The 27,528-nt window shown below is 35.5% G+C and overlaps 4 protein-coding genes across 9 annotated transcripts in view; 2 read left to right on the plus strand and 2 right to left on the minus strand.

The window, feature by feature from the left end:
• Window positions 1-1,570, plus strand: part of LOC111793624 (potassium channel KOR2-like) — an 8,661-nt gene extending 7,091 nt beyond the window's left edge. For 2 of the 4 annotated variants that reach the window (XM_023675587.1, XM_023675584.1), the window contains exons 10-11: window positions 72-150; window positions 1,069-1,570. In XM_023675587.1, the coding sequence (XP_023531355.1) occupies window positions 72-150; window positions 1,069-1,139 (150 nt within the window). In that variant the 3' untranslated portion in view covers window positions 1,140-1,570. The remainder of the gene's footprint in view (window positions 1-71; window positions 151-1,068) is intronic. The other 2 variants (XM_023675586.1, XM_023675585.1) reach the window with 2 other exon arrangements.
• Window positions 1,571-2,280: 710 nt separating this feature from the next.
• Window positions 2,281-5,701, plus strand: LOC111793912. 2 transcript variants are annotated; one of them, XM_023675983.1, is made up of 7 exons: window positions 2,281-2,656; window positions 2,809-3,302; window positions 3,765-3,862; window positions 3,992-4,016; window positions 4,688-4,808; window positions 4,897-5,031; window positions 5,273-5,701. In XM_023675983.1, the coding sequence occupies exons 2-7, from the start codon at window positions 2,897-2,899 to the stop codon at window positions 5,478-5,480; spliced, it is 993 nt and encodes a 330-aa protein (XP_023531751.1). In that variant the 5' UTR covers window positions 2,281-2,656; window positions 2,809-2,896; the 3' UTR covers window positions 5,481-5,701. The 2 variants fall into 2 exon arrangements, with proteins under 2 accessions (XP_023531751.1, XP_023531752.1); XM_023675984.1 differs by having other exon boundaries at window positions 2,281-2,575.
• Window positions 5,702-6,219: 518 nt separating this feature from the next.
• LOC111793871 (alpha-aminoadipic semialdehyde synthase-like) lies at window positions 6,220-21,669 on the minus strand. 2 transcript variants are annotated; one of them, XM_023675935.1, is made up of 25 exons: window positions 21,443-21,669; window positions 20,725-20,981; window positions 20,559-20,645; window positions 20,344-20,473; window positions 19,769-19,942; window positions 17,113-17,195; window positions 16,365-16,481; window positions 15,582-15,657; window positions 14,616-14,787; window positions 14,009-14,105; window positions 13,698-13,864; window positions 13,278-13,332; window positions 13,039-13,179; window positions 12,106-12,450; window positions 11,846-11,926; window positions 11,659-11,724; window positions 10,810-10,927; window positions 9,868-9,997; window positions 9,200-9,279; window positions 8,788-8,946; window positions 8,355-8,589; window positions 8,163-8,271; window positions 7,105-7,266; window positions 6,954-7,023; window positions 6,220-6,456 (listed from the first exon to the last, which is right to left on the minus strand). In XM_023675935.1, the coding sequence occupies exons 2-25, from the start codon at window positions 20,971-20,973 to the stop codon at window positions 6,401-6,403; spliced, it is 3,159 nt and encodes a 1,052-aa protein (XP_023531703.1). In that variant the 5' UTR covers window positions 20,974-20,981; window positions 21,443-21,669; the 3' UTR covers window positions 6,220-6,400. The 2 variants fall into 2 exon arrangements, with proteins under 2 accessions (XP_023531703.1, XP_023531704.1); XM_023675936.1 differs by lacking the exons at window positions 13,039-13,179; window positions 13,278-13,332; window positions 13,698-13,864; ... (8 more) ...; window positions 20,725-20,981; window positions 21,443-21,669 and adding an exon at window positions 12,862-13,017.
• A 2,019-nt stretch (window positions 21,670-23,688) lies between these two features.
• Window positions 23,689-26,648, minus strand: LOC111793247. The gene is made up of 5 exons (XM_023675039.1): window positions 26,478-26,648; window positions 25,277-26,135; window positions 24,915-25,115; window positions 24,527-24,722; window positions 23,689-24,047 (listed from the first exon to the last, which is right to left on the minus strand). Exons 2-5 carry the CDS (start codon window positions 26,108-26,110, stop codon window positions 23,866-23,868), a joined length of 1,413 nt encoding a protein of 470 aa, XP_023530807.1. The 5' UTR covers window positions 26,111-26,135; window positions 26,478-26,648; the 3' UTR covers window positions 23,689-23,865.
• Window positions 26,649-27,528: the final 880 nt, after the last annotated feature.

A 27,528-nucleotide genomic window follows, 5' to 3' on the forward strand; every position in this document is an offset into this window, starting at 1 on the left:
CCCCCCATCAGAATATGGCATGATATCGATTTAGAGTTATGATATCAAGACTAGTATTGATTTGGATGTAGGCGGCCGTCTTTAATCAGACTGATATTGTTTTTGCCCTCATTGAAAGTGGTGCTAGCCTGGACTACAAAAATGCTCAAGGTAACTTCTTGTCGCTGTTTCTTTATACGGATGCTTTTGGTCGGGACTTTGAGAATTGGGATTGCTTAAAAAACTGTCTTGAAAATAGGAACTCTTCTGAGAACAAATTTCACTCAGATTTCTGTGTGAGATCCACTGGTGGGTTGGGGAAGGAGAATGAAGCATTCTTTACAAGGGTGTGGAAACCTCTCCCTACCAGACGCGTTTTAAAAACCTTGAAGGGAAGCCCAAAAAAGAAATCCCAAAGAGGACAATATCTATTAACGGTGGACTTGGACGGTTAAAAATAGTATCAGAGCCAAACACCAGACAATGTGCTAGTGAGGAGGCTGAGCCTCGAAGGAGGATGGACACGAGGCGGCGTGCCAGTAAGGACGCTTGGCCTCAAAGGGGTTGGATTTGGGGATCCCACATCGATTACTGAAGGGAACGAGTGTCAACGAGGACGCTGGGTCCCAAAGGGGGGTGGATTGTGAGATCTCACATCGGTTGGGGAGGAGAACGAAACATTCTTTATAAGGGTGTGAAAATCTCTCCCTAGTAGACACGTTTTAAAAACCTTGAAGCGAAACCCAAAAGTGAAAGTCCAAAGAGAACAATATCTACTAGCGGAGGGCTTGGGCTTGGGCTTGGACTTGGACTGTTATTGCACTTCCTACCACGAGTATAATATTCTAGTGGTGTCTGAAAGCCACGAAGTATAGGTAACTTTCTAAATTACGGCGACATTGATGATTATTAACCGATCCTTTATTTTCGTCCTTCGAACCACAATCCGTTGGTCGAAAATGGAACTCCTATCGGACCTCTTTCTAATTTTGACATAAAAATCTATATTTTTCTGGAGAAAGCGAGTACATGTTAGAAAAGTGGTGAGATATTTTGCATAATAGTTCATTGTTTCCACGGTTGTTACAGGAGAAACGCCATTGGATTGTGCTCCAGCTTGTTTGCAATATAAGATACGAGAGAAGATGGGAGGAGAGTGAAGAAGCAACAGCCCACATCACCTATTATTCTAGTAAATACTTGTATCATTTCTGCACCACCGCCTTTATCTTTTAATTTTTAAGGAACACGCATGGAGAATTTTGAAACTAATTCAGAAACACTCGATGGATTCTTTGAATCGAAGGTTGACCAAGTTGAGTTCAACAACTTGTGGTGTGGGCGTGGCATGGCATGGCATGGCATGGCGTGATTCAAATCTTTTACGTTTTGGTGGTATGTGTTACTCGTTGAGTTGTGCTTAAATATTCCAAAGTTGTTGTGCTTAAATATTCCAAAGTTGTTGTGCTATATTTGTCAATAACTTTAGTAGAAAGTTCATTGAACACGCTACACGATGACGAGATAATGCTTACGTGGTAAATTTTAAATAGCGTGACAAAATTGAACTTTACATTATAGTTTGCTTAAATGATTTTTGTTCTCCCTACTTTACTCGTATTGTCTTTCCCTTCCTTGCTTTTCTCTCTTTCCATTTTCACCTTCATCCTCGTCCATCCATTCTTAAAGAATAAATTGTCTCGTCATCATGTAGCTACACGTGTTGTTGAATTCTATACTAGATTAATTTTTTTTTGTTTTTTTAAAACTATATATATATTTAATGTTTTTTAAAAAATTACCTAATATATATATATATATATATATATATATATATATTTTGTGTATACACCGTCCAATCAAACCTCTATTTTTCGGTTTTGAATTAAGTTGTTAGGTTATTTTTTTTTTAATAAAAATTATATTTATCTACTGTATATATTATTTACTAGTTAAAATCTTATAAATCTCAAATATAAAATATTTTGTAATAATAAAGAGGGTAGGGTATCTATTTTCGAGTTAATGAGTTGGTATGGGTTGATTCAATACAGATCGAATCTGGGTTGATTCAATACGGATCGAATTTCTAGGGTTGATTCAATACGGATCATCAAATTTGTAGGTTGATTCAATATAGATGGAATATCTGGTAGATAAATTGAAACGTAATTATCTAAAATAGAAACATAATTTAATAGAAACATAATTGAAATAATGGAAGGAAAAGAAAAGGTAATAAATAAAAACCCATAAATTAGAAGGGTCCTTTTAATTTATGGTTTAATTAATTTATTTTTGATGTTTGTTGAAGTTGATGATGAGAATGACAATGAGATCCCAAGACGAAGGAGAAGGAATCTCTCCTAAAATCCCTCCTTTCTCCAATGGACAATTTTATAAATTCAGCCATTGTTTATGTAATGGGGACTTCTGCACCCTCCGCCTTCCTTCCCGAATTCATCAACCTCCATTCCTTTTCTTCTTCTTCAATTCCTTCATCTCTTCTCTTCTCTTCTCTTCGCGATCCAAGTTCTTACAACGAAAGAATCCATCGTTTCAGCTCAAAAAATGAGACTGATACTCGATTATTCAGGTCTGCTTTGGCTTTCTCAACAATCATTCTGATTCTCCCTTTTGATTCAATTGTTTGATACGTTTTCTGCGTGATTTTCAGGTTGAGTCATCCAACTGTTTCTTTCTTTCCATTGTTTTATTTCATTAGGGATTTCTGTCGTTTTTTCTTTGTATAATTAATTAGATTATTATTTTTGTTTATTTGTTGTTTTAGCTTTATGCTAATTGTTTATTGTTGTTGTGGCGGTGGAGGAATGTGAGAGTCGTCTTTCAAGAAGCTTTTGTTAAATCTCGTCGAGGCTCGTTCCAACGAATGCTGTACTATGCTTGATTTCCATTAATGGCGGCTCATTCCTTGACGCGAAATCTTTGTTCGTCTCATTTTCATATGCAATCGCATCGCCCTTCTCAACCATTGCTTTTCCAAAACTGTTGCGGATTTCCTATTTCTGCGGAGCTTGTTCTTCGTAGTTTTCGGAGAAATAGATGCAATCGGTTTGGTCTAAGAGCTTGCGTTCAATCCCACAAAGATAACTGCAGCAATGGTTCGTTGGGAACCAATGCTAAGGGCCCAACACCTGTTCGTCGTCCACAGGTTCTTAACAATGTCGAGATCGATTTAGTTGATGGTTTTGATCGCAGATATTCTACTACTGTTCAGGGGGAGCCCCAATGGGGAAATCCTTTAACGTTCCATGATCTTTCTTCCAGGGGAAAGCTTGTTGTCGCTGTTGACGTCGATGAGGGTTCGTATTTTCCTCTCCCATTTCTTATCTCCTTCCCTGGATTTTCATTTCTGTTTCTCTTACTTCTTCATTGTAACGTTTCTTCTTCTTCTTCTTCTTCTTCTTCTTCTTCTACCTCTGATATCTGTGTTTACGAGACTTTTGGTGCATTGTGACAAAGACATGAAAAGCCCACTTGAGATCTTGTATGTTGATCTAATCTAAATGACTAAATCCATGGAATTGTTGGCTTAGATTAATTAATTAATTAATTTGATGATTGACGTGCCTGAGATGACAGATTTCAGCTACACTACATTGTTTATGACTTTGCATGACCATTGCATGTGCTAAGATGGCTACTTATTCTCTGTACTTGATGTAAGCTGAGAATTCGGTTGTGCCAATAAATTATTGTACATGATTGTTTACTCAGTACTCCGATCTGATATTTGTATCTGTTGTTGTCCTGCTGTCTTGTAGTTTTGGGGAACTTTGTCTCAGCTCTTAACAAGTTTGTTGCTGATCGTTATTCTTCAAATCATTCAGTTTCGGAGTATCATGTCTATGAATTCTTCAGGGTATAATTATGTTTTTGTGTTTTTTATTTGATGGGGTTCCCTTATGATCCTTAGTGTAATAGTCCTGAAGTTGCCCTGGGGAATATCTAACCTGCCCCATTCTGATTTAGACCTTCGTTTCTGTTTCAGATATGGAAGTGCTCACGTGATGAAGGTACAACTTTTTGAGATTCGACTTTTAATGACTTGTCATCTGTATCAAGATGGCCATATGATCATATAATGGTTATTGTTTTTCCTGAGTGGAGTCATACATTTGACTGATTGATGGTTGCATGTGCTTCTCAGACCAATGTTTTTTTTTTTTTTTTTTTAAACAAAAAAAAATTTGGTCGGTATGGTTCTGAGAAAGTTAGAATTTAATCCCTATCGTTTTTTTCCGTTTTATGAGTTTGAAATTGTAGATTTGCTTTTGTATTAGGCAGGATAAGCATCAAGGGGTTGGTTTCTTTGACCTTTTGTTAGTTAAATCATTGGACCTNTTTTTTTTTTTTTTTTAATCTGGACGATTCTTACTGGAAAACCATATGATTTTAGTTTGTGTTAGTGCTGGTGTTGCAAAATAGTAACTCTGTTCTTGATGTTTTTCTTGACAAAATTTAGTTAAGAAAATTTCTATTTTTTAGTGAGAATTCCGAAAGAAAAATGGTTTGAGATGGTCTTCCTTCGTAACTTTTCACTTCTTTGGGAGAACTTCGCAGTCTAAAATGAAACACAATATGATCTTTACGCTCTTGAAGCTGTTTTATGAGATATTTCTGTCCATGGAAATGCGTCTCTACTTGGTTAATTGGTTTTGAAACTTGTTTCCCTGCTTTCTTCCAGCTAATCATCGTGTTCATGAGTTCTTTAAGACACCGTATTTCAAGGTTGGAATCTGGCCTATACCGGGCGCACAGAGCACGCTTCTCAAGTTATCGAGATTCTGTCATCTATCAGTCGTAACGTATGTATGGCTACATTGAATCATTTTGATGTGGTACTAATCCCTCCCAATAGATGATGTGAACTTATCTCATTTGATCTAATTTCAGGTCTCGACAAAATGCAATCAAAGAACACACGCTGGAGTGGATTGAGAAGCACTTTCCAGGACTGTTTCAGGAAATTCACTTTGGAAACCACTTTGCTCTGGATGGAGTGTCTAGATCAAAGGAAGAGATATGCAAGTATGACAACAAATCCTTACACTTTTAAAACATTTCTTTTTCCCATGAATCCTAGCTTTAGGTCTCATCCATCCTCACTCGTATCGAATCATCCATTCAAGTTACAACATTAATATTTGTTATGTTCAACATATATGGGTGGATATACGTGTTAATGAGTTGAGCTATATTTGAGTTGCATTTCTGTTTTATGAGCTGCTTTTTAAATTTTGGTGGCGTTGTGGACGATCTCACCATGCAGGTCAGTTGGAGCAACAGTGCTAATCGATGATAATCCAAGATATGCGATTGAATGCGCTGAAGCGGGAATTCGAGTTCTGCTTTTTGACTACGAGAACTCGTATCCATGGTGCAAGACGGAGACGGAGGATCTGCCCCCCTTAGTCACAAAGGTTTATAATTGGGAAGATGTGGAGAAGCAATTAACTTCATTGGTTCTTTCTTCTTAGGCTTTAGAACATAATATTTGTCACCAGTGTTGTTGTGATTGACTTGGAGTTTGTAGAGCAACGCCAACACTGGTAACCTAATAGGAATGCTGTTTATTTGCACGATTCTGGACAATATAATATAGTCTTTGTACTACACACACAAAGGGCTTGTTTGAGTCTTTGGAATCGTAATCTTTCAATCCTATGTGATTATGAATAATTGTGTTTGCATTTTGCAATGCCAATCTATTGATTTATAAAAACATTGAGAACTTATACATAAATTAACTTATTTTTCATGTGTTGATATGATACAATAATGACTCATCTTTGGAAACTCATATTTGCAACACTATTTTTTCTCATATTCTCATACTAAAATTTATTGCGACTTTTGATCGTATCATATCGATATGAAGATGAGTTAAATTGATATGCAAAATAAATATGACGTTTTTATCTTTGTTTGAAATCGAATCAGTCACTTTTACTTTTAAGTTTGGTCTATTACAAAAATATCATTTTAAAAATTAAATAATTTTATCTTATTAAATCAAATAATTATAGAAATATTTATATCAAGATTTCGTGTCTTTCTCAAAATTTGAGAATTAGATAACCAAATAAAGAATAACTATTTTATTTAATTTAAGTGTAAAAACTTAGAATAAATAAATAAAATGTAAAAATAGAGTTTTAATTGTTGGAACATATTTTTAGTTTCTGCATTTCAATTAATTAGAAATGTAAAAGAATATTATGATAATCATATCTATTTTATTGCAATTAAAAACAACACTACAATTTAAAATGTAAGTAAACAACAATACAATTTTAAATAAGTAAACAACAATAACGACAATACAATTTTAAATATAAGTAAACAAAGATACATTTATATATTACTTAACAAGTTGATCAAATCATTTTTCGTCCAATTAGGATTCAACTGTCTCGATTAGCTTGAAACCATATGCTTGTAAAAGATCCAAGGCTGCACCATCAAAGAAGTAAATACTTTAGCAACTCTCTGATCATGGTATGAATAGTAAGTTCTTAAAGTAATTGAAGAGGGAAACTCGACTTTCACATGATTAATTCAGCTTGTCAACCTAAGCATAGGGCTAGAGACCTTTTGGCTCAAGTCGAGTCAGCTCGACTTATGAAAGCAGGTTTCATAGGCTACTTCATCAACTTCATAAATTTAAAATGAATGCTGAATGGCCAAACACTTATTAGACGCAAATTCAAAAGTTTAAAAATTTATTAGACATTTTTTTCGAAGTTCATGGACCTATTTGACACAAATTTGAAAATTTGAAAGTTGAGAACTGCCTTTCTAATTTATTTATTTATTTATTTATCGTAAAATCTTTAAATAATAACTTAATAACTTTTCATCGTCAAAAGGGCTTATTTTTCATGCAATGCTCTGATGATTCAATAAACATAAACCAAAACACTCGGAGGAAATGACATATTTGCATTTACCTGGATTATGAACTTCAGGTTCAATAGGCCTTAAAACACCTCGCGTCTTGATTTTGTTTGTCAGTAAAAGCTGCAATGACATACTGTAACATCAACTAAAGTTGAAGCTTTAATAAAGATTATGGTAAAATGAATATGTAGAGGTGGTTACCAAAGCTCCAATAGCTGTTGGAATACCAACAGTGAGAGCCATTGCACTAGTGGTCTTTCCATTCCAAGTCCTCCCAAATTCTAGTAACGTAGCCTTGCGACACTCAGTATGTTGACCGTCTGCCGATTCTACTTGTATTTCATGATGTAGAAGAACCATATCCTGACCATCATCACAAATGAACTTATTATATAAATTTTGACAAAAAGTTAAGATGTTCTTTGCGTACAGCTTTCTATAGATGCAATTTTAAGCGCATGTGAATGGCACATGAATGGTTACTCTTTTTCAAACTAAAAATGCTGTTATTAAATATCAATGATATATGGTTAAGATTTGAGTTATGAGGTGATAGTTTGAGCAGTTAAACTATGCTCATATTGGCATAAATACTTCTCTCGTGTTCTAAAACTACCGTCTAATTTGCAATGATGTCATAATTTGCAATGATGTCATCTTATAGTATTCTTTAAATGAGATTGAAAAATAATAATTTAATCAATGGTTAATGTAACGACCTAGATCCACTGCGAGCAGATGTTGTCCTCTTTGGACTTTCCCTTTTAGGCTTCCCCTCAAGGCTTTAAAACGCGTCTATTAGGAGAAGGTTTTCACACCCTTATAAATGGTGGTTTGTTCTCCTCCCCAACCAATGTGGGACATCACAATCCACCCCCCTTCGGGGCCAGCGTTCTCGCTGGCACTCTTTCCTTCCTCCAACCGATGTGGGACTGCCCCCAAATCCACCCCCCTTTGGGGCCAACGTCCTTACTAGCACACTGACTCGTGTCTACCCCCTTCGGGGAATAGCGAGAAGGCTAGCACATCGTCCGCTGTCTAGCTCTGATACCATTAGTAACAACCCAGATCGCCCAAAGAAGACAATATCTGCTAGCGGTGGATCTGGGTCGTTACAGTTAAAGTTTATTGCATCTCAAAATTATGAAACTAGAATATTGAAGAATTTTTTACATAACACGTAGCCATCTAATAAAAAATTCACATAGTAAAACGTACTAAAATATGAATGAATATTAACAGGGAAAAAGCAAGTGTACCTGCTCATTTTTTAAGTAGGATAATCTTTCTTCCATTCTGTGACAGGTAACATCAAATGCACTTTGGCAAGATGAAGGAATCTCTGTTGGCTCGTGAAGGCCCAAATATCTGATCCATTGTCATTGTTAGCCAGTCATGCAAAATATATAATTAATCTTTTGAGAAGAAAAGGAAGGAGAAGAGCTGCATACACGATTGTTTTGGCTACTCTTACAGCAGTGTCTTGCTCTTTACAGAGTCCACTAGAAATAATGATGTCACTGATGTCCTTCTCTCCAATGATAGAGCCGTTCGATTCTCTTTTAATTTTGAGGAGCTCAAGCAAAAAATCTCGAAATAGTTGCCTCCTAGTACTCCTAAGAAAGGAATGAACTTCCGTATCTAGGAGTCCAATTCTTGCCAGGGCTCCCATCACTTCGCTAAATCCTATACGTATTGACAGTAAATGAGTTAAAAAAAACACAATTTCTTAAGAGTAATGGTTATATTCGGCTTATATATAGTTAGTTAATCAGATTCCCTCGAGGGAATTAAGTCAGTCGGGCCTTTTCTTTTCCATCCTTTTCCAAAGGTTTTGAGTGGGAATCCTCGGTAAAACATGCTGGAAGCCAAAAGAGAACATGCCTTCATAGCGTAGGGTTCCACGAAATATGGTCGATGCCTCATGCCCTATGCCATATGCGTCTCCATAAATTAAGGAATTACAATTTGGAATGCACTCCAAGGCAAATGCTGGAAGGTCAGGTAAGCGTAGCCTCACAGCAGAGTCATAAAGATCCTTTCCTGCAAGTTTGAACTGCTTGAATAAATTTTCTAATCAAGAAGTATCAATGTGGTATTCATGGGTTTAATGTCTAAACATCTTAGCGTTGTACGTTCGAAACAGAATATAATAGTTATTCGAAGAGTTGACTGGTAATTATCTAATCTAGAGAGTTATAAAGCACATCTTCTTGTGTGCAAGAGAATAATAAATAAAGTGCAGAGTACAACATATTCTTGTTATTCCAATTTTTTCCAAGTGTAAACAGCTTACCTTCAACTTTTACTGTTTTTCCTTCATATCGATATGTAGCCGGATTGCTTCCAGCTCGAATAGCTTCAGCAAGATTCGAACTAACATATTTCATAAAGAAATGTTATTGAGTTTCCATAAAATTAGATGATGCATTTAATAAATAAACTATTTAGCATTGACAAATGTTCATCTTCACAAGATTATAGAATAAGACAATGTCTTCAAGAGAAACTGAACGAAAATAATATAAATCTAAGAAACCAAAATAGAGAAGTTTGCCAGGAATATCTTGGATACTTCCAATGCAAACTGCAAATTATGAACACTGAATGCGTGTTTGTGTTCATTTTATAAATGGGGCTTTCTTGGCCTCTTTTGTACAGAAAAATCAACAATACCAATAAGAAATTATTTCAATAGATATCTGAAAGTTTTAACTACTAGATTTAGTTCTCATGGAAAAACTTCTTAGAGTTTCTTAAAAAAGTCACCAACGCGGTTTAAATTTTACTCTGGAAAAAAGTATTTACCAGAGAGAATATACAAGTCTCTGTACCATTACCATTCCATGCTAAGGTGATATTATCTATCCATTCTCCAAGCATTTTTATTGAAGATCCACCCTTTTTTTAATCAAGAGTAGTCAAAGTTCATAAGTCGTTAAGACATATGATTCTAACAAGTACCTGAATTTATATGCTAATGGATTGTTTGCCGATTCTGGAGAAGGAATTCCTCCACAATATGACATAAAGGACTTCACTCTCTTCTTTTGGAGATGTGACTGGTTGATCATCCTCATTGCTAACATATGATCTGAATCACGGCCCATCAAAGCACAAAAACTCTTACAAATTGAAAGGGAAAAGTATAAAAGAGAAATTATCCGTCCTAAAAGTAATACCTCATATTCACAAAGTCAAAGGGCTTTACAAAACTAATATATATGCTACTCATTTTGTGCATCCCCTTTTGGTTTATAAATTTGTGGACTACTGATATAATGAATTTTTTAATGCCCACTTAAATTTACAGAAACTATGATCTAGAATGTTATTAGAGTCAAATCAAAGAGATAGGAACAACGGACTCCACACTGGTATGATATTGTCCACTTAGAAAAAATATACATATCAAATAAATTTTTAAGCAAAATATATGTGACTGGAGGTTTCTATGCATGGAAATCCATTTTCGGCATGTGGCTCTTTAAAGGTCAAATCTAGGTCAAATATCATTATTGTTGGAGTTCCACATTAAAATCTAAGAGGAGATAATTTGAAAGGGTAGAACGTAAAGGGTCGGTGCAGGAAGCTTGCTGGGTTGTCAGAGTGCGGATGCTGTCTATGTTTAATGGTCCACATGCACCAGAAACTTCTAATAAGAAAAAGTCTTACAGGACATATGGAAGAAAATTCTGTCAATAGAAGAGGAATCGATGACATTATATCAGATTTCTTCCTTATCTAACCCTTCTAAAACCATAGAAGAACGTAATTTTAAGATCTCGATGAGTCAAGAAAATTCAGTTCAGATTAAAAGAATCCAAAAGATTACATCATTACATTTCTAGACAAGCCAATCTTTCAACAGCGTTAACACAAACTAGAAGAAAAGGTTTAGGGTACCTATTCCAGGATCCAGACCCATCTCCCCAAGAATTGTTATACCAGCATTCCTGGCCTTTTCATCCAGTGATGACATGGAATCATCAATGTAGCTAGCAGTGACTAGATGCTTTCTAAGCTGTAAACAGAAGAAATAACGTCCGTTACGAGAGAACAGAAAAAAGAAAAAAGAAAAAAAACTGCGTATCTTATTTTTGTCCTTTTTAAATCTTTAGTTTCTCTAGTACTTTGACGTCTAACTATTGGAAACAAAAGCATAATTCTTCCTTATAAAACAAGACTAAGTAAAATTATACATAACAACAATAATTATTATTTTATATATTCTTTCTGTGAGATCCCACTCATTTGGAGAGGAGAACGAAATATTATTTATAAAGGTGTAGAAACCTCTCCCTAGCAGACACGTTTTAAAACGGGGAAGTCCGGAAGGGAAAGTCCAAAGAGGACAATATCTGTAGTGGTGGGCTTGGGCTGTTACACTTTCCTAGTAGTTTCTCATAACATAGCTCTCTCTTCTCCGAGTTCTGCCATGAACCTCGCGAAGGATGTATCTTTCCATACTAATATCTGGCACAAACATCTTTATCCACCAGAACAGATGAAACTCCTGTCACCTCAAGTTTCTTGAATTACTTAAACCAAAATATTGAGAAAAATATTCAAAGAAAAATTTAACTGCTCGACTTCTTCTCCACTGCTAATCAGATATTATAAATTCCGACAGTAGGTGAATTTTTCACCTTTTACTGTACAGTCTGAATTCTTGTCATTGGTAAAAACGGTTCCGGGATGATGAGAATGAAAAACCTTGCATGAAAATTATATTATTCAAACACTAGATAGTACCTCAATGCATGCATTTGCTACAGTAAGATGGCAACTAGGTGGCAACAAACTTATAACGACTTCAACCTGAAAACGATTCAGCCAACACAAACTGATAAGAAAGCAACATGTATGTAATTTTTTTTTGTTGCAAATATAATTTAGCAGCACTTAACTGGCTTTCAAAAGAAAATGTAAAACTAAGTACCTGTGAGATATACATAAAAAGTTTCTCAGAATCCGTAACATCAAGCTGTACTGCTGTTGCATTAGCAATGTCTTCAGTTATCTAGAATGGCATTCGAAGACATAAAATGCTCATAAGCTAAACAACACGATATCATGAACAGTTGAACTTATCAAAGCAGGAAATATGTACACAAAGTTTCACAGGGTGCATCAAAGTCAGTGTCAAACCATAATATTCTAGAAGTACAGTTCACTATACGCATTGACGGAAGTTTTTACCTCTTCTGCATCCTTTAGGTAGAGAGAAGCAACAATCACTTCAATATCATCCCAGTCTTCAGCATAGTGCTCAAGAAAAGTTTTCCAGAAACGACAACAGGAATCACTTCCACTTGATACTAGGAGATCAGCAGCTGGATAACAAACCCGACCTGCTCCAAGAAGTAGAACAGCAGTCTTCCTTTTTCCATCTTTACTTTTAAAGCTACTCTCTTGAATCTTACCAATCTTCAGAAAAATCCTATTCATCTCATAATTTACGGGATTAAGATTTTCTTCAGGATTAGCCATCAGACTTAGAGAGTAAATGATCTTATCCAAAATCACTATATCATCAGCACCAATCTGTCAAAAGTAAGATGATCACTTAAGGAAAACGTGATTCTGATTAATGTCTGCTTAGGCATGGAGAAAACTTGTCTGACTGGTTCCAGAACCAAAGAAGAAAAATGGTTTACCAGACTGGAATAAATTAATAGTCACACAAAATAATGAATTTCAACGGTAAACGAGGGTTAGCATGCAAGCAAATTGGTGTGTAAGTTTTGCAGTTTACTTGTCAACAAAAGTTCTGCCCCTAGCACCTGGGAATTTTTTTTTAAAACTACTAACAGAGACTATTACAAAAGAAATTAAATAGAATGTAAGTAGCAACTAATAATCAATATTAGTAAAATTATACATGTGACATCTAACAAGAACTATCAGTTAGCATGAGCAGAATATGTTGGATCTATAATTGATATCAATACATACTTTACAAGAAATTGTCCAGTTCAATTCTATCAAAGAATTATAAGAAATGAGATAAAGATATCGATACTGCATGACATAGAATAGAAATTTTGAAGGAAAATACTCATCAGAATAGATCAGTTTGTTGGACACGTTAAATCATCTCTCCTATATAAACTGGATCGGGAACATGCTTACTTCAAGGTCTGAGTGTGACATAGCATTTGCATTCTGGCCCACTTGACAGTTAACCAAGTGAAATGAGCCACCTGCTCCTTCAATAATATCTAAGGCCTCATTTATTAGAAATTGATCGAACAAATGGCCACTCAGAGACACCTAGAAGAAATATAATTAGGATTTACTTCAACCATAATATTTGTGGATTGTGGGCAAACCTGAGAAACAATATTTAATAGACGCTTTCAGCGACCTACGTGTATGTTGAACTTTTTGTTGGAGTGGCCATTAGCAGCATCCTTGGATAATTCTCTGAAAGTTAAGAAAAATAGTTTTACGTATTAAAGCATTGCATTAGCCATAAGAACGTTACCTTTAATTTTTATAATTTTCACTTAATATCTTAGAAACAAGTAGCTTTATTTTTAATAGCAAAGCATATAATAAAAAATAAGTTTAACGATGCATTTGTTATATGTTGAAAGCATTCTCAGGCTCTTAGGCGCAAATTTTCTGGACAGATTTATAGTCAACGCTTTTAAATTTCTGGGTTTTGACATCAACTTCCAGAACTCCAATTGTATTTATCTGAGAACCATACAACTATCGAATGAACCAAAGATAAGCGCCTAGTAGAATCAAAATGATACTGCAAGGCAGTAAGTGCAGAAGCTTACTCAGATTCAGACTTTCGAATACGTGGTATGTATTCATACAATGAGGTTAGTGCCCCTACATGGGCTATGCAAGCTCGCCTCAAATGCGTAGGTAGCTTTAAAATGTCGACAACAGAGGCTAGACTGCCAACAAAATCCGATAGGATGTCTCCAAAATGCTGAGAGGCCTTTAAAAAATAATAAGATATGTCAAACAGAGAAATTAAGATTATAAATTGCAGTCATATACTAATACTATATTATCTCAACTGTATAAATCTAAAAGTGGAGTAATTAACTAAAATTCCAGCAAAAGAGAAGTATGCAATTACCTCTTTGGCAAACTCTGTCGGAAGAACGTCAACAGCTGAACATATCACACCATTTCCTTTCAAATCACGGTGGTACGAATCATTACTAGGATCATATCTGAAAAGTATACATTTTTTACAATTAAAGAACTTCAAAACTTCTAGTCAACAAAGATGAAATATCCGGATAATTCCACACAAAACCAACCAATAAAAATTAATGATCACAATGAGAGGGGATGAGGGAGTGACTGTCTACAGACTCTACACCATCTGGAGCGTCAGTACGAACAATGACCCGAAGTACGTACGAACAATAAGGGAGTGACTGTCTACAGACTTTCCCTCAAGACGTATCCNGTATCCAAAAAAAAAAAAAAAAAAAAACAACAGAAACAATCCAAACAATTTCCTTGCCCCCCACCCACCCCCAATGGAGAAGCACTTTTTTCAAAACGGAAGAAAGTGAAGATGATCCTAGCTTGAAGAGAAACCTTCCTCTGAAAGAGGGAAGAATGAAGAGGGAAAATGAAGAATTTTTTTAAGCAGGGAAAATGAAATGTTTTTTTAGGGAAAATAGCACATCATCTTGATTATAACAAATACCCATGAACTGTATCTTGTGTACCTGAAGAAAGGAGAGTCAAGTGACGTTGTCTGGTTAATGAATTCTATTGAACCTCCAACATCACAAGTTATATCTGAAATTCCAACAAGAGGGCATCCGCTTTTCATTAGATCTTGAAACTGCATGGTGTTCAGCAACCGAGGAAATCTTCCCTCCCAATACATGCAATTCACTACAAAACAGCAAGGAAATTGACAAAATGTAGCAGATAAGCATGCAGTTGTATCCAACCAAAATAATCATCATAGTGATACCTTCCTTTTCAAAAAAGAGTAGGATGTTAAGGTATGCATTCATATCAGTTGCATTCCTTGCTATGAAAAATGAAAATCATTAGGAACCAGATCGTGACCAGCTATTACCATTGCATAGGTCATAGTTACCAGATTTCTTTTTCCTGATTTTACAGGACCAAAAACTCTCTTTGGAAAGGAGAGCACTCTGGGTGTGCCATTCTAAATAACTTTTAGCGAAAAAAAAGGTTTGTCACTTTGTTATAAGAATTAAAAAATGATCTTTTCAGAATCATGTTCATATAGATATTCATTATGTATGAGAGAAGATTTTCATCATTTATATGCTGCATAAGTTTCATACTTAGTGCAACGCAATGAATGAATGATCTAAACTTCATTCAGGAATAAAAACAGACAAGCGCACATGCCAAGGCACGTACACATTGAAACAAAAGAAATGCAAAAGGAAGTTGTTATCCATAAACTAAAATGCAAAATGCACCGCCTTCAATTAAGCTTGCAGCTTAAAAATATATTTCATGAACCAATCTCTCTGTAACAAAGATTATTAGTGAATGGGGTATGATCATAATAGATCCGGAAAGTTGGAAAAGAAAGTGGAAAATGAGAAAAGGTAAAAAGAAATCTGACTTTCACCAGGCCAATTAAAACAAAGAATGTGAGTAAATGTGTCTCAGATGAAATAACAACTAAGGAAGAGAAAGCATACCAAGAACAGAAGCATATGGAGCTATCTTTTCATGGAATATAGGTCTATAATGATCTGGATGAGCATAGTAATCAACCTGAAAAATAAGATAAGGACTGGAATTTAGGTTTTATTTTCTCCCAGAAAAGCATATATCAAGCAATAAGACTGCAAAGACATTGAAGCACTTAATCACAGATAAAGAAAAGTGAAGCACTTAATAGCAGATTCGAACATTCAAAATGAACTTTGATACGGGAATAAACAAGAACTTTAAGCAATATAGTCGTCTGGCAAAAGGACATGCAAAATGCTAGAGGAGCCAATAGATCATGTGAGTAAAAAATGAACAATAAGAAATAATTGTCCTTGTCAGAAACAGATTCATGGCATAATACTTCGTAGCTTGCATCTTTCTGATTCAATCAGAGGTATTTGGATAATTCGCCAACACCATAGTCAATTAAATGCAACTGTAACAGATGTAAAATTGGGAATCATATCATCAATAATTTTCGGAAACTGATTTTACATTCCACTTATTAATACCGCGGCTGTACTCTAGTGTTTAAAAAATGATGTGGATGTGTATCCACGTTATGTATGTACATGATTTCCGTGTTGCAAACTTATCCTGACATGATGCTCCCCTTCTATGAGCAACTCATCCACTCTCAAATCAATTGATATCCATGCAAAGCAAAGGGAATTGTTTATATTTTAGATTTCAAGAGAAAAATTGTAGAATCCAGATTCCCAATTGCACATTGGCTCAAACAAAAGAAAAGGTAAATAAAAACTTACTCTATCAAAAAGTTTTGTTGAATCTTTGTGTTCAACCATGTGTTGGCAACTCACAACACAACCATATACTTGGAAGACCCTTTTCTTTGTTGTTTTATGTTGGCGAAGTTCCACATTCTAAAAGCAGAGGGAGTAAAACAGTTGAGCAAAATAAAGTAAATAAAAGTTGCTCAACAAAATAAATCATCCTCCAGATAGAGGAAGAACATGCTAATATTCTAGAAGCATAAACAAGCAGTGAACATTGTGCCATGGTGCTCTCGCATGGAATACAATGCACGAGAATTTAGCACTAATCATTGAGACTTGTTTGATTCAAATTATCCTTCAATGTTCACTACCAAAGGTGAAATCATCAACACTCGAAAATGATGATGATCATCATCGATATTTAAAACACACACACAAACAAAAAAAAGTTCAAAGTTGATAGACGCACAATTTAAATTACACGAAGACTGCAGAAGATAATTTCAATTATTAAAATTTTGATGTAAACACTACAAACTCCAGACGCTAATTTTACCAATCAGTGTATTGAAAGTCCAAATCAGAAAATGAGCATCTATGTAGCAGAAGAATGATGCTTGCTTACGTATTATCAACTCTCAAACTTTCGTATTGGACGATGATCAATTGGTTCATTATTGAGATAGGCCAGTATGTCAACCAGATTATATCATTCAAGTCTCAGAGAATCTAAGCCAAAATTTGTAAATAGAATATATGACGGGGTACCGGAACCCACCTTCCCACATATTTCTGGAAGTTTACTTGGATCCACAAAAGTGTGAGGAAGAAGCTTGAATATTTCTTGCGCTCCCTGAGAAACTACAAAAGAAATAAAAGGCAAATCCAATTTATAGAGAATGTATGCAAACCAATGTAAAGGTCACTTAATGAAATTATTGATACGCGAGAAACTTGAAAGCTGATGACAGAAATTCATTAATTCAAAAGACAAATGACTTTGCATATAAGGATATACATTGTTGATGCACAAGTTTTTAGCTGGACAATTTGGTTTTATCAATGAAGCTGAGTTGGATAATCATGTTGATCAGGATTCGCCAAAGGATGACACTTAGAGACTTGGTTCTGATAATCAGTGACAAGATTTGCAGGAGATTGTAAGTAAATATCGTCATACGTCTGGTCATATGAAACATGAATGTTGAAAGTTGTTGAATAATGATCAAAGACCTCAAATTGCTCAAGTTGCTTCCACGAATGAGACATCTAAGAGGTCAATTACTATTTTTGCAGATGATTTTCCTAAATTTCAATTGTACCAAGAATCATTGCAAGCATCCTCTTCATCGAATCCTATTGCAACTTTTGTTGAGTCAGGTAATATGAATCATTGTCTTCTTACATTTTCTATCAAACGGGCCATAGACTTGGGTGCCACAACCCATATGACAGGTAACTCTAACTTATTTTCTACCTCTTTGTCACCTACCCTCTCTCCAACTATCACTTTTGCAGATGGATCGACATCCTCTATTCTTGTATCTAGCACCCTCACACCCTTTCTTCCTTTTTCTATTAGTGAACTCACTTGTCACCTTAATTGTTTTATATTCTTTTTCCCTGACTATTGCTTGTTTTGGGATCGTATGACGAAGAAGATTATTGGTAAATAATATGAATTTGTAGGTCTTAACACTTTTGATCAATTTAGTCTAGCACTAAAGAAGTTTGGAATGAAGAAAAATATGTATGATTAATCTATTTTCTATCGATGATCTAAAAGTTGTATTACTTTGTTTGTTGTGTACAAAATGATACATCAAGTGTATCTTCTTTGAAAACTTTCTTTCAAGATCAGTTTCATACTAAGAATCTAGAAACATTCAAGTATTTTTGGGACTTGAAATGATGAGAAGCAAGAAAGATATCTTTTTGTCACAATGGAAGCTTTCACTTGATTTGTTATCTGAGATAGGAAAATAGGGAATCAAACCATGTAGTACTATGATGATACCTAATTTGCAACTCATCAAAGAAGGATAATCATTTAAAGATCTTGAGAAAAAGAAGATGTTAAGGATTATCGAGAAGTGTAGTTCCTCATCAGTTAGTTAAGAGGAAAATCATGGGTTTATAGGTAAGGAACACTATCTCCATTGGCATGAGGCCATTTTGGGGAAACCAAAAACAAAACCATAAGAACTTATGCTCAAAGTAGACAATATCATACCATTGTGAGGGTCGTGGTTCCTAACATGGTATCAGAGTCACGCCCTTAACTTAGTCATGCCAATAGAATCCTCAAGTGTCGAACAAAGAATTTATGAACCTTGAAGGTGTAGCAAAGATGACTCAAGTGTCAAACAAAGGGTGCATTTTGTTCGAGAGCTCTAGAGAAGGAGTCAAGTCTGGATTAAGGGGAGGCTATTTGAGAGCTCCAAAGAGGCCTCAGAGGAGGCTCTATGGTGTACTTTATTCAAGAGGATTATTGAGAGGTGTAAAGAGAAAGATTATGGGTTTGTAAAGAACACTATCTCCATTGACATGAGGTCTTTTTGGGGAATCCAATCATGTGAGCTTATGCTCAAAGTGGGCAATACATATCATTGTGGAGGGTCATGGTTTATAACAGAAGATTGTTTGGAAAGTCGAATTAACTAATAGTGACACGACCAAATATCGCTTATTTAGCAAGTGTTGCAAATCATTATATGTCTTCACCTAGAATGAATCATTGAGTTGCAATGAAACAAATTCTATGATACCTGAAAGTTGCACTTGGGGGTGGAATCCTACAGGTAACACAAAAGAATGTTTTTCAAATGTTGATTGGGTAGGATCTAAAGAAGATAGATCAACTTATAGATATTATGCTTTTGCAAGAGGTAATTTGGTATCGTGGAACAGTAAGAAACAAAATGTGGTTTCATGTTCAAGTATTTAGAGAAAATATAGAGCTATGTCACACCCTATAAGTGAAATAGTGTGGGTACATCAACTTTTAACTGAGATAGGCTTCAATATTACTATGCCAACAAAACTGTGGTGTGGTAACAAGACCACACTGAACATATTGAAGTGGATTACCGTTTCATTCGTGGGAAAATACAACAGTTGACGACCACAAGGTATGTAAAGATTGGAGAACAACTGAGAGATAGTCTTACTAAAACCTTAAATGGAGAAGGGTAAATTATTTTTGAAACGAGTTGAGCATGGGTGACATATTTGCTCTACCGTGAGGGGAGTGTTATAATAATATTATTATGTATAGTTGTCCTATGTTCTTTAGTTTAGGGTTCTCTTGTGTACCTATATATGCGTGTGTGTGACTCTCTAATGTAGAATACATTGATTGTTTTACCCAATACTATTTACAGCTCTAACCACTATGAATTATAAAATGGACAATCAATTAAAATATAAAATACCATTTCCTGAAGCCGTAAACACGATGACCAAAGGACAAATCTGTGGTGGTAAGCCCTGTGTTGCAATCTCCTCGCCCACAGATATTACCGCAGCCTTGGCTGCAGCCAGGGATGGATACGTGTATGACAAACCCAGCGAGAGGAAAGGAGTGGAAATTCCAAGGCTCAAATACCCTGCGCAGAACCATTTTTGGGTATTATCAATACATATTATCCTAGAGCATACAACCGTCTCCATGTTTTGTGTATGGAAGGAAGCAAATATTCAACTCAAGAATTTTGAATACACTGAATTTTACATAGAACTAAAATATTTTGGTTGACAACCACTCTCATGCAAAACTAAATTAACATGGGGAATTTGAAGCATAGTTAGATTCTTTTTGTTTCTAGAAAGCAAATGTTCTTAGAAAACAAAAGCCTGGCCAGATGACTTAAGTTCAATTTATTATCCCAACCTACTCAGTACCATCCACCCACTCCAATCTTCGCCATAAAAAATATCTTAATCCAATTGACAAGACATGACAACATCATATATAAAAGTTAAAAGAATCTCCAGGAATGAAGCATACTCTGTCCTAATCCATGCAAAATGTCTATAAATCCTGCTCTGCCAGCATATTTTCCAAACGCAAGCAACCTTTTTCCATGATCTCCAACTATAAGCTCGTAATCAAATAATGATGCCTTTTCTGATAAGATCTGAATGCCAAACATAAAATTAGAAGAAGAGCATTTGCCAAAAGGAGTTTATAGTTATCAAGAAAAAAGGCAACAGTTGTGGTACTTTGTCTAGTAAAGGCATGTTTTCCTTTTGCGCTTTGTGAGTGTGGGAGAAGAAGGCATAAGCTCTATCAGGAAGAATCATCTCCACCTGCAAAAACCTGAATTAATTATCTGTTTTTCGCAATAAACAAAATGGGCCAAGGTAAATAAAAAAAAACTTGTCTCACCTTAGGTTGTTTGACACCCAGAATTAGGCCGCATTCTGACAGATCTTCAGAAATTTCACAGCCGACGTCCTCGTATTGTGCATCATGATAAATGCGTTTGGTAGATGGCTGAATAATTATACGAGATATTCCAGTTTCATTCCGTCCTCCGTGCAGAAGTCGAGCACAGTGTGCTGGGCATAGAGGCACCCTTCTTTCCCACTTGCTACAAGACTCCGAAAAAATCCCAACGATTCCATTCCCGAGCATGGTGTCAACTGCAGTTTTCAAAATCGAACAACGAACATCGCTTTTGTATACATGCAACCGATACTAACAGACAGCTAAACCTACAGTCCTGCTCTTATTTTTTTTACCGAATAATGGAGAAACAAAACCACTAAACCACTGAATTACTAAATAAAATTCTACACCTGAAATCTATAAATAGCAGTTCATCATAAACCTCGTAAATTCCTTGTCCTCTTCTTTATCGAGATTCTCTTCGATTTGATGCTATTGCACGTTTTAATTTACTTGCCAATAATGCAGAATTCGCTAAAAGAAAATTTCGTTCAGATTCAAATGTACACAACATTCAGCAAGCTATCTTCCTCATGTATTACGTCCTTCAAACTCATACACATGCATAGCATCGGACCAAGTTTCGCCACAATTAAACACAAATCAAATGCACGTAAAAATCAATACAAACACACACATACGCAATGCACATTACCAAATAAGTAAAATCAAACGTATCCTCAGACTCAAAGTCGAAGCAACGCAGAGGTGTCCACCGAAATCCACAAAGCCGGACCGAAAGGTTCGCGTTCGAATGTCTATGCAGGACAATATCAGAGACGCAGAGAGAGATCACGAGATGAATGCGCTTGTGTGAAGATGACTTGTAGTGCACGGATGTTTCATCGCTTGAAAATGGTAGCGTCGGCCATGGAAGGAAGAGCTGAGCTGACGGACTTTTTTGCCCAAACGGAGAGAGTATTAATACTACGTCCAAAATTTGGATGAGGACAACGTGTTCGCAGAATCAGCAGTTTGGACACGTGGACATGGTGAGTGGACCCGCTAGTTAATAACTTATTATTAAATTTTAATATTTATAGTTAAATAACGAAATTAGTTACAATTTAATTTTTATAAATATTGTTTTAATAACTTGATAGCACATGCAACAGTAACTACCAAATCGATATTGTACTCTTTGGTCTTTCCCTCAAAGCTTTGATAGGGGAAGGTTTCCACACCATTATCCAACGTGGGACATCACAGTCCACCCCCTTCGGGGCCAGTGTAGGGGACACCATTCCTTCGAGGCCAGCGTCCTCGCTGGTACTCTTTTCTTCCTCCAATCAATGTGGGCCCGCCCCTAAAATCCACCCCTGTTTGGGGCCAGCGTCCTTACTGGCACACTGCCTCGTGTCTACCCCCTTCGGGGAAGAGCGAGAAGGCTGGCACATCGTCCGGTGTCTGGCTCTGATACCATTTGTAACGACCCAAATCCATCGCTAGCAGATATTGTCTTCTTTGGGCTTTTCCTTTCACGCTTCCCTTCAAAGCTTTAAAACGCGTCTGATAGGGGAAGGGTTCCACACCCTTATAAAAGAAAGGTGGTTTGTTCTCCTTCGCAACCAATGTGAGACATCGCAGCAACATAATTTGAATTACATAATTTCAGTTAAATTATATTCGTAGAGATATTTATTTAATTTGTCAAAGGTATAAAATTTCTACTTCAATAAAGGAGAAAATATAAAAAAAGATTATTCCTCGTCCTACTTCGACCATGTGTCGCTCTACTTTTATAATATAAATATATCTATATCAATATTTATATAAATGTTCAATGTTATTTTTTTAAAATATATATATATGGATTAATTAGGGTATTTTTTATTTTTTAATAAAAATTATTTTAGAAAATGAAAATTATTAATTAAAAATTTCTAGCCATAATTTCCATCCCTAATTTTCAAAAATTAAATAGATTTCTCTAAAATATTTTAATTATGAAGATAAAATGATAGAGAATAAATTCGAACTTTTTTAGATACCACTGGCACTGGTCTACTTCATATCCCACTTTTTTTCTACTTTTAATAATTCAACGGCATTTTAATTAAATATTCTTTAACGATTTTTAACTAAAGATTTTTAAACTTTAATATATATTTATGTTCTATAACTTATGATTGGAAATTAAATAATTAAAACAAAACAAGGAAATCTCATCCATCAAAATACCTCTTCATTCACATTTTTATTCTTTTATTTGTTTGCGTTACACTTTTCATTATTTTATATCCCTTCCCCGTTATACTTTTTATTATTTTATATCTCTTACACTTCCTTTCTTATATCTGTGGTGCATTAGAACATGTGGTTAAAAATAAATGGGGAGTTTGGCTAAAACTGTTTATAGATCTTTTACGGGTTACATCAACATCTCTAAACAAACATTAAGCTTATTTATTGGACACAAGATCACATATCAAACTCAATATATAACCTAGATGATTCCCGTTGATGTCGACAAGAGAAGGGTCAAACTGGTATCAAGAGATGAATGAATCTACCTCCATCTAAGGACAGTTTTAAGAGACCCATATACCCACAAAAGAATCCGCATTAGAGGTAATTAGAAAGGCAATCCCATCTACAGAAGAACACAGTGGAGAAGATAGTTTTGAAAAGGAGAAACGATATCAGTGGAGTTCGCCTCTAAATCAAGAAACCAAATAAGGTAGACATAAAAAAGCTATGCCCACGCTTAAAGCAAAGGAAGAAGATGAGGAGAGGGACTAATTGAGTGCGACCAACGACTTTCTTTCTGAAGTAAGCATCACAAAAGAGGGCGACATTCTTAGCGGGCAAGAAAGATATAAGAAAATACTAGGAGATAGGAGAATGCATTGTAGAGTAACAGGAGAATGCATATAGAGTCAAATAGGAAAGATCATTAGGTAAAGAGAAAAGAAAAGAATTATATGTTCTTCTATATATGTGGATGTATGGTAATTTACAGTTAAGTTGTGAACTTACAGGCATAAACATCGTAGTAACTAGGAAGTATGAACTTTAGATCAGAGCTTCCACAGTTCATAGCCATGGAGACATCTGCTGTACAGTGAGGGAGTTGGGTCATTGTAGAATGGAATAGAAGTCGTGAAGAGCAGAGTACAAAGGCTCTGCAGCCCTGGGTCTGTCCACCGTCCCCAGCAGAATGTCGGAGGTGGTTAGATAAGGATCACCATAGAAGCGTAGATTTGTACTCATCCTTGTTGCAACCACGTTTCCTTCTAATGATACTCCAACAAATGCGCCTGTCAAGAAGTAATAAACTAATGCATCAGTTACAAGTTTTGGAAGCAATTGGACACATTAAAGTTTAGGTACCACTTACTTAGACAAAATTGAAAGGACAATGACCTATTAAGCTACTTTAAAAGTTCAAATAAGAGCTCAAGAACTAAACTTATAATTTATGCTAACTTATTTAACAAAGATATCTCCACTCTTGCGGTTTATGAAAACAAAATAAGAGCTCAAGATCTAGTGAGGTTGATTCCACTACATAAATCAATTTAGTTGCAGCAATCATCATAAAGAAAAACAATTTAGACAACAGAACAAGCAGTTAGGACTAATTCCTGCACGATCCATGAAGACGGTTTGAAAGTAGTAAAAAGCTAAAAGTTCATGGATTACTGATTGATTATTCAATGATCAGATACGCTAGCTTCAGGAAGAAAATGGCATGAAATCCAAGTAATAAAGAAAATGCATAGTCTGATCAGGATACCTTTGCTACAACTATATGTATAGCACATGCCAGAACCCCTATCTCCAGCTCGGAGATCTGCTTCCAACACCCTACCGACAGGACCAGCAGCGACACTACACCCAGCACCAAGTGAAAAGTGCATACGGCTACAGAATGTCTTAACAGCTTTTGAATCATGAAGGACGATAATGAAATCCATGAGCTCACCTCCAATCTAAAAGTAACAATGGTACAAGAAATTTAGAACTTAATAAGCATACAAGACTCTTGTTCCACATCCCATTGAAGGGACAAGAAACCAAAATGTATGCTGTCAAATTATCCAATAGCCAAACTTATCCATCTCCTAAGATTTAAAATTCTTCCAGAAATTCTACACATATAAAGAAAATTGAAGTTTTTTTACCTGGGCACCCCATCCTAATCCAACGGATAGTATGGCTGAAGGGGCAGACCACGAACCATCAGACCTTCGGGCAATAACCAACCCAGTGCCAAATTTGTATGCAACCAACACTCCACCTTTAGCGACTGTCAAAATAGCAAGCCCTTTGGCCCCCTTCAGTACAGCCCAGGGTATAGACTTTTCAGGATTTAGTCTTGAGACCTGTACAATTCAACAATCTAAGAATGTCACAAAAGAATAGCCCCACCATAGCTTAATCAATCACAATATACTTAATAAATCTCACTGATTAAAACGACAATTGAATTGCAGTTTAAGTTATCATGACTTCCTTGAACAACTAAGATGCATAGTAAGCACACCTGGAAGTATCCTCTTAGTGTTTTGGATGCTTTGTATATCTCATATTCCATGGACATACCAATAGGGAGATTTAACCACCCTCTACTGCTCGTCCAGTCCATCACATCATGTTTCGCCCTCTGCACAGCATTGCTAGTGCTGTTAATAAGTATACCCTGTAAAGGATCAAGCCTGTCATAGCAGGCATCGCATACCCTCTGTGGATTTCTCTCTCTGAACTTAACGGGCATTAAACACCTTCCCTTTGAACAGGCTCGGCAGAAAATCCCTCCACAAAATCGACAATGATGCCTACCACGAGTGATTGCAGTAAAAGGGGCAGTACACTGCATGCAAATTGAAGAAGAGCTATCTGGAAGCCACTCTGGGGGCTCAGCCTCCAAAACATCTTTATAAGCATTATAATTAATCATATTCGGCTCAAGTAGAGGTGGGGCACTGGGAATGTAGACCGATGAGTGCAAATAGGTATCTCCATTTTTTTCAGACCCAAGGAATGAAACATTTGAACTGGGAACTTGTTTATCGGAGGAGACATCCGAAGATTTATTCGCGCCAGTCAATATAGCAAACATCCCATTCAAAACATTTTTTAAATTAACCTCCGGACGCACACTATTTTGCTCTGGGTTATCAAATTCTTCACTTGAATCATACCCGTCATCAGTAAAGTCTTCAGATTCAACAGGAAATTTCGAGCTTGTATGGAATGGCGCACTACCATTAGGTATGGCCCAGAGAGAATCGCAATCATCTTCGCCATTCGGGACTGCATTACTCTTTGCAACATTAGAAAGGGAAGAATATGTAACTCTCCCGTTTAAGGTAGCCATGAACAACAACAATCGCGTTCAATTACTGAAACAAATAAGACCAACTGTAAGAATACAAATAAATAAACTAAAAATAAAAAAGAAGACCAAATTCTTCTTCAAATTAGTCGCGTAAGAAATTCGACAAATAATTATTTTCCATCCCAATATGCGAATGTTGGAGGGAAAATCATCAACGACTAACAAGTATACAAAAAACAAAAAAAACAAGAAGACGCTGAATAAGAATTTCAAAAACCTTAAACTTCCAAACCCTAAGAAGAATAATTCAAAATCTAGGGTTTTCTTCGATCGACTATGCTAGAACAAGTTATAAAACTAAAAATTTCGAAGGAAATCGAAACGAAAGAAGACCGAATTGCCCTACCTTTCTCCCATGAAGATTTCAGCAGAACTAGGTCTTGAACTGGGGAAACGAACGAGAACGAGAACGACGACGGCGGATCAAACGGGAGAGAATTCGCGAACCTCTTTCAAGGATGCAAGCAATCTTTTATTTCGAATTTCGCATTTTATATGTATCGTCTACCACAAATACTTCAGGGTGGGGAAATGCCTGTACATATGCCGGGAGAACACGTGTTCTATTTATTTTATTTTCTTAAAAGTTTAAATTACAAAATAGGTTTTTACAAAAAGAAAAATAAATAATAATAAAATTTAGTTTTATAGCTTGAAAAGTTAATAATTTTATTTATATGATTGGACAAAATTTTATAAATGGTTGAATAAAACTTTCCAAGTAATAATTTAAATTATAAATACTAAATTATAATTTTATTGAATTTTTAGACCCAAATTTGTAACTTAATATACTTCCTAATATTCCATTTTAGTTTTTATATTTAAGAACGAGTAAATTTAGATGAATAAAATCAAATTACAGAAAGAATCTAACGTCATATATATATATATATATATATATATAAAATAGACCACCTAACAAAGGAGAAGAGAAGAGATGTCCAAATTATAATGATTCTAACGTCTTTTGAATCACTGAACTGGAACTAACATGTACGATGATCACGATGATCGAGGTATTATCGACTCATCTTCTTGTCAATATTGTCAACAATTTTACAATTTTAAATCTTCAAATTGATCCTAACTCGCAGAAAGAATAGAGATTGTTTTTGAACTATGTAAAATCACTTTTTGTGATATTCAAAACCGCTCCGAAACATTACTAAAAGATCGTATTTAAAAGTATAACATTAAATATTAAATTGATTTTGAATGACTGAGGTTAATTTTAAATATGACAAAAGTAATTTAAACCATTTCAAATTCATTCTCAAATACTCAAAGGAATTGAAACTAAATTAAATGTGCCTTTAAAGAGTTATCGACATCCCTTAAACTTCAAGAAAACACTATCAACTTCCCGAGTAAAAAAAAAAACACTTCTAATCCTC

The sequence above is a fragment of the Cucurbita pepo genome, chromosome LG04, assembly GCF_002806865.2.
Source record: "Cucurbita pepo subsp. pepo cultivar mu-cu-16 chromosome LG04, ASM280686v2, whole genome shotgun sequence".
In the NCBI taxonomy this organism is placed as follows: Eukaryota; Viridiplantae; Streptophyta; class Magnoliopsida; order Cucurbitales; family Cucurbitaceae; genus Cucurbita; species Cucurbita pepo.

Excerpts from the sequence above, each read along its gene's own strand:
- LOC111793912 (XM_023675983.1), top strand. The coding sequence starts at position 2,897 with ATGGCGGCTCATTCCTTGACGCGAAATCTTTGTTCGTCTCATTTTCAT. Across the intron at positions 4,017-4,687 it reads GAAGTGCTCACGTGATGAAG|CTAATCATCGTGTTCATGAG; the intron begins GTACAACTTTTT and ends GCTTTCTTCCAG. Across the intron at positions 4,809-4,896 it reads TGTCATCTATCAGTCGTAAC|GTCTCGACAAAATGCAATCA; the intron begins GTATGTATGGCT and ends ATCTAATTTCAG.
- LOC111793871 (XM_023675935.1), bottom strand. The coding sequence starts at position 20,973 with ATGCTCGGGAATGGAATCGTTGGGATTTTTTCGGAGTCTTGTAGCAAG. Across the intron at positions 20,474-20,558 it reads ACATGCCTTTACTAGACAAA|ATCTTATCAGAAAAGGCATC; the intron begins GTACCACAACTG and ends TTTGGCATTCAG. Across the intron at positions 17,196-19,768 it reads GTTTACGGCTTCAGGAAATG|TTTCTCAGGGAGCGCAAGAA; the intron begins GTATTTTATATT and ends TTTCTTTTGTAG.
- LOC111793247 (XM_023675039.1), bottom strand. The coding sequence starts at position 26,110 with ATGGCTACCTTAAACGGGAGAGTTACATATTCTTCCCTTTCTAATGTT. Across the intron at positions 25,116-25,276 it reads CACTAAGAGGATACTTCCAG|GTCTCAAGACTAAATCCTGA; the intron begins GTGTGCTTACTA and ends TGAATTGTACAG. Across the intron at positions 24,723-24,914 it reads GATTAGGATGGGGTGCCCAG|ATTGGAGGTGAGCTCATGGA; the intron begins GTAAAAAAACTT and ends TGTTACTTTTAG.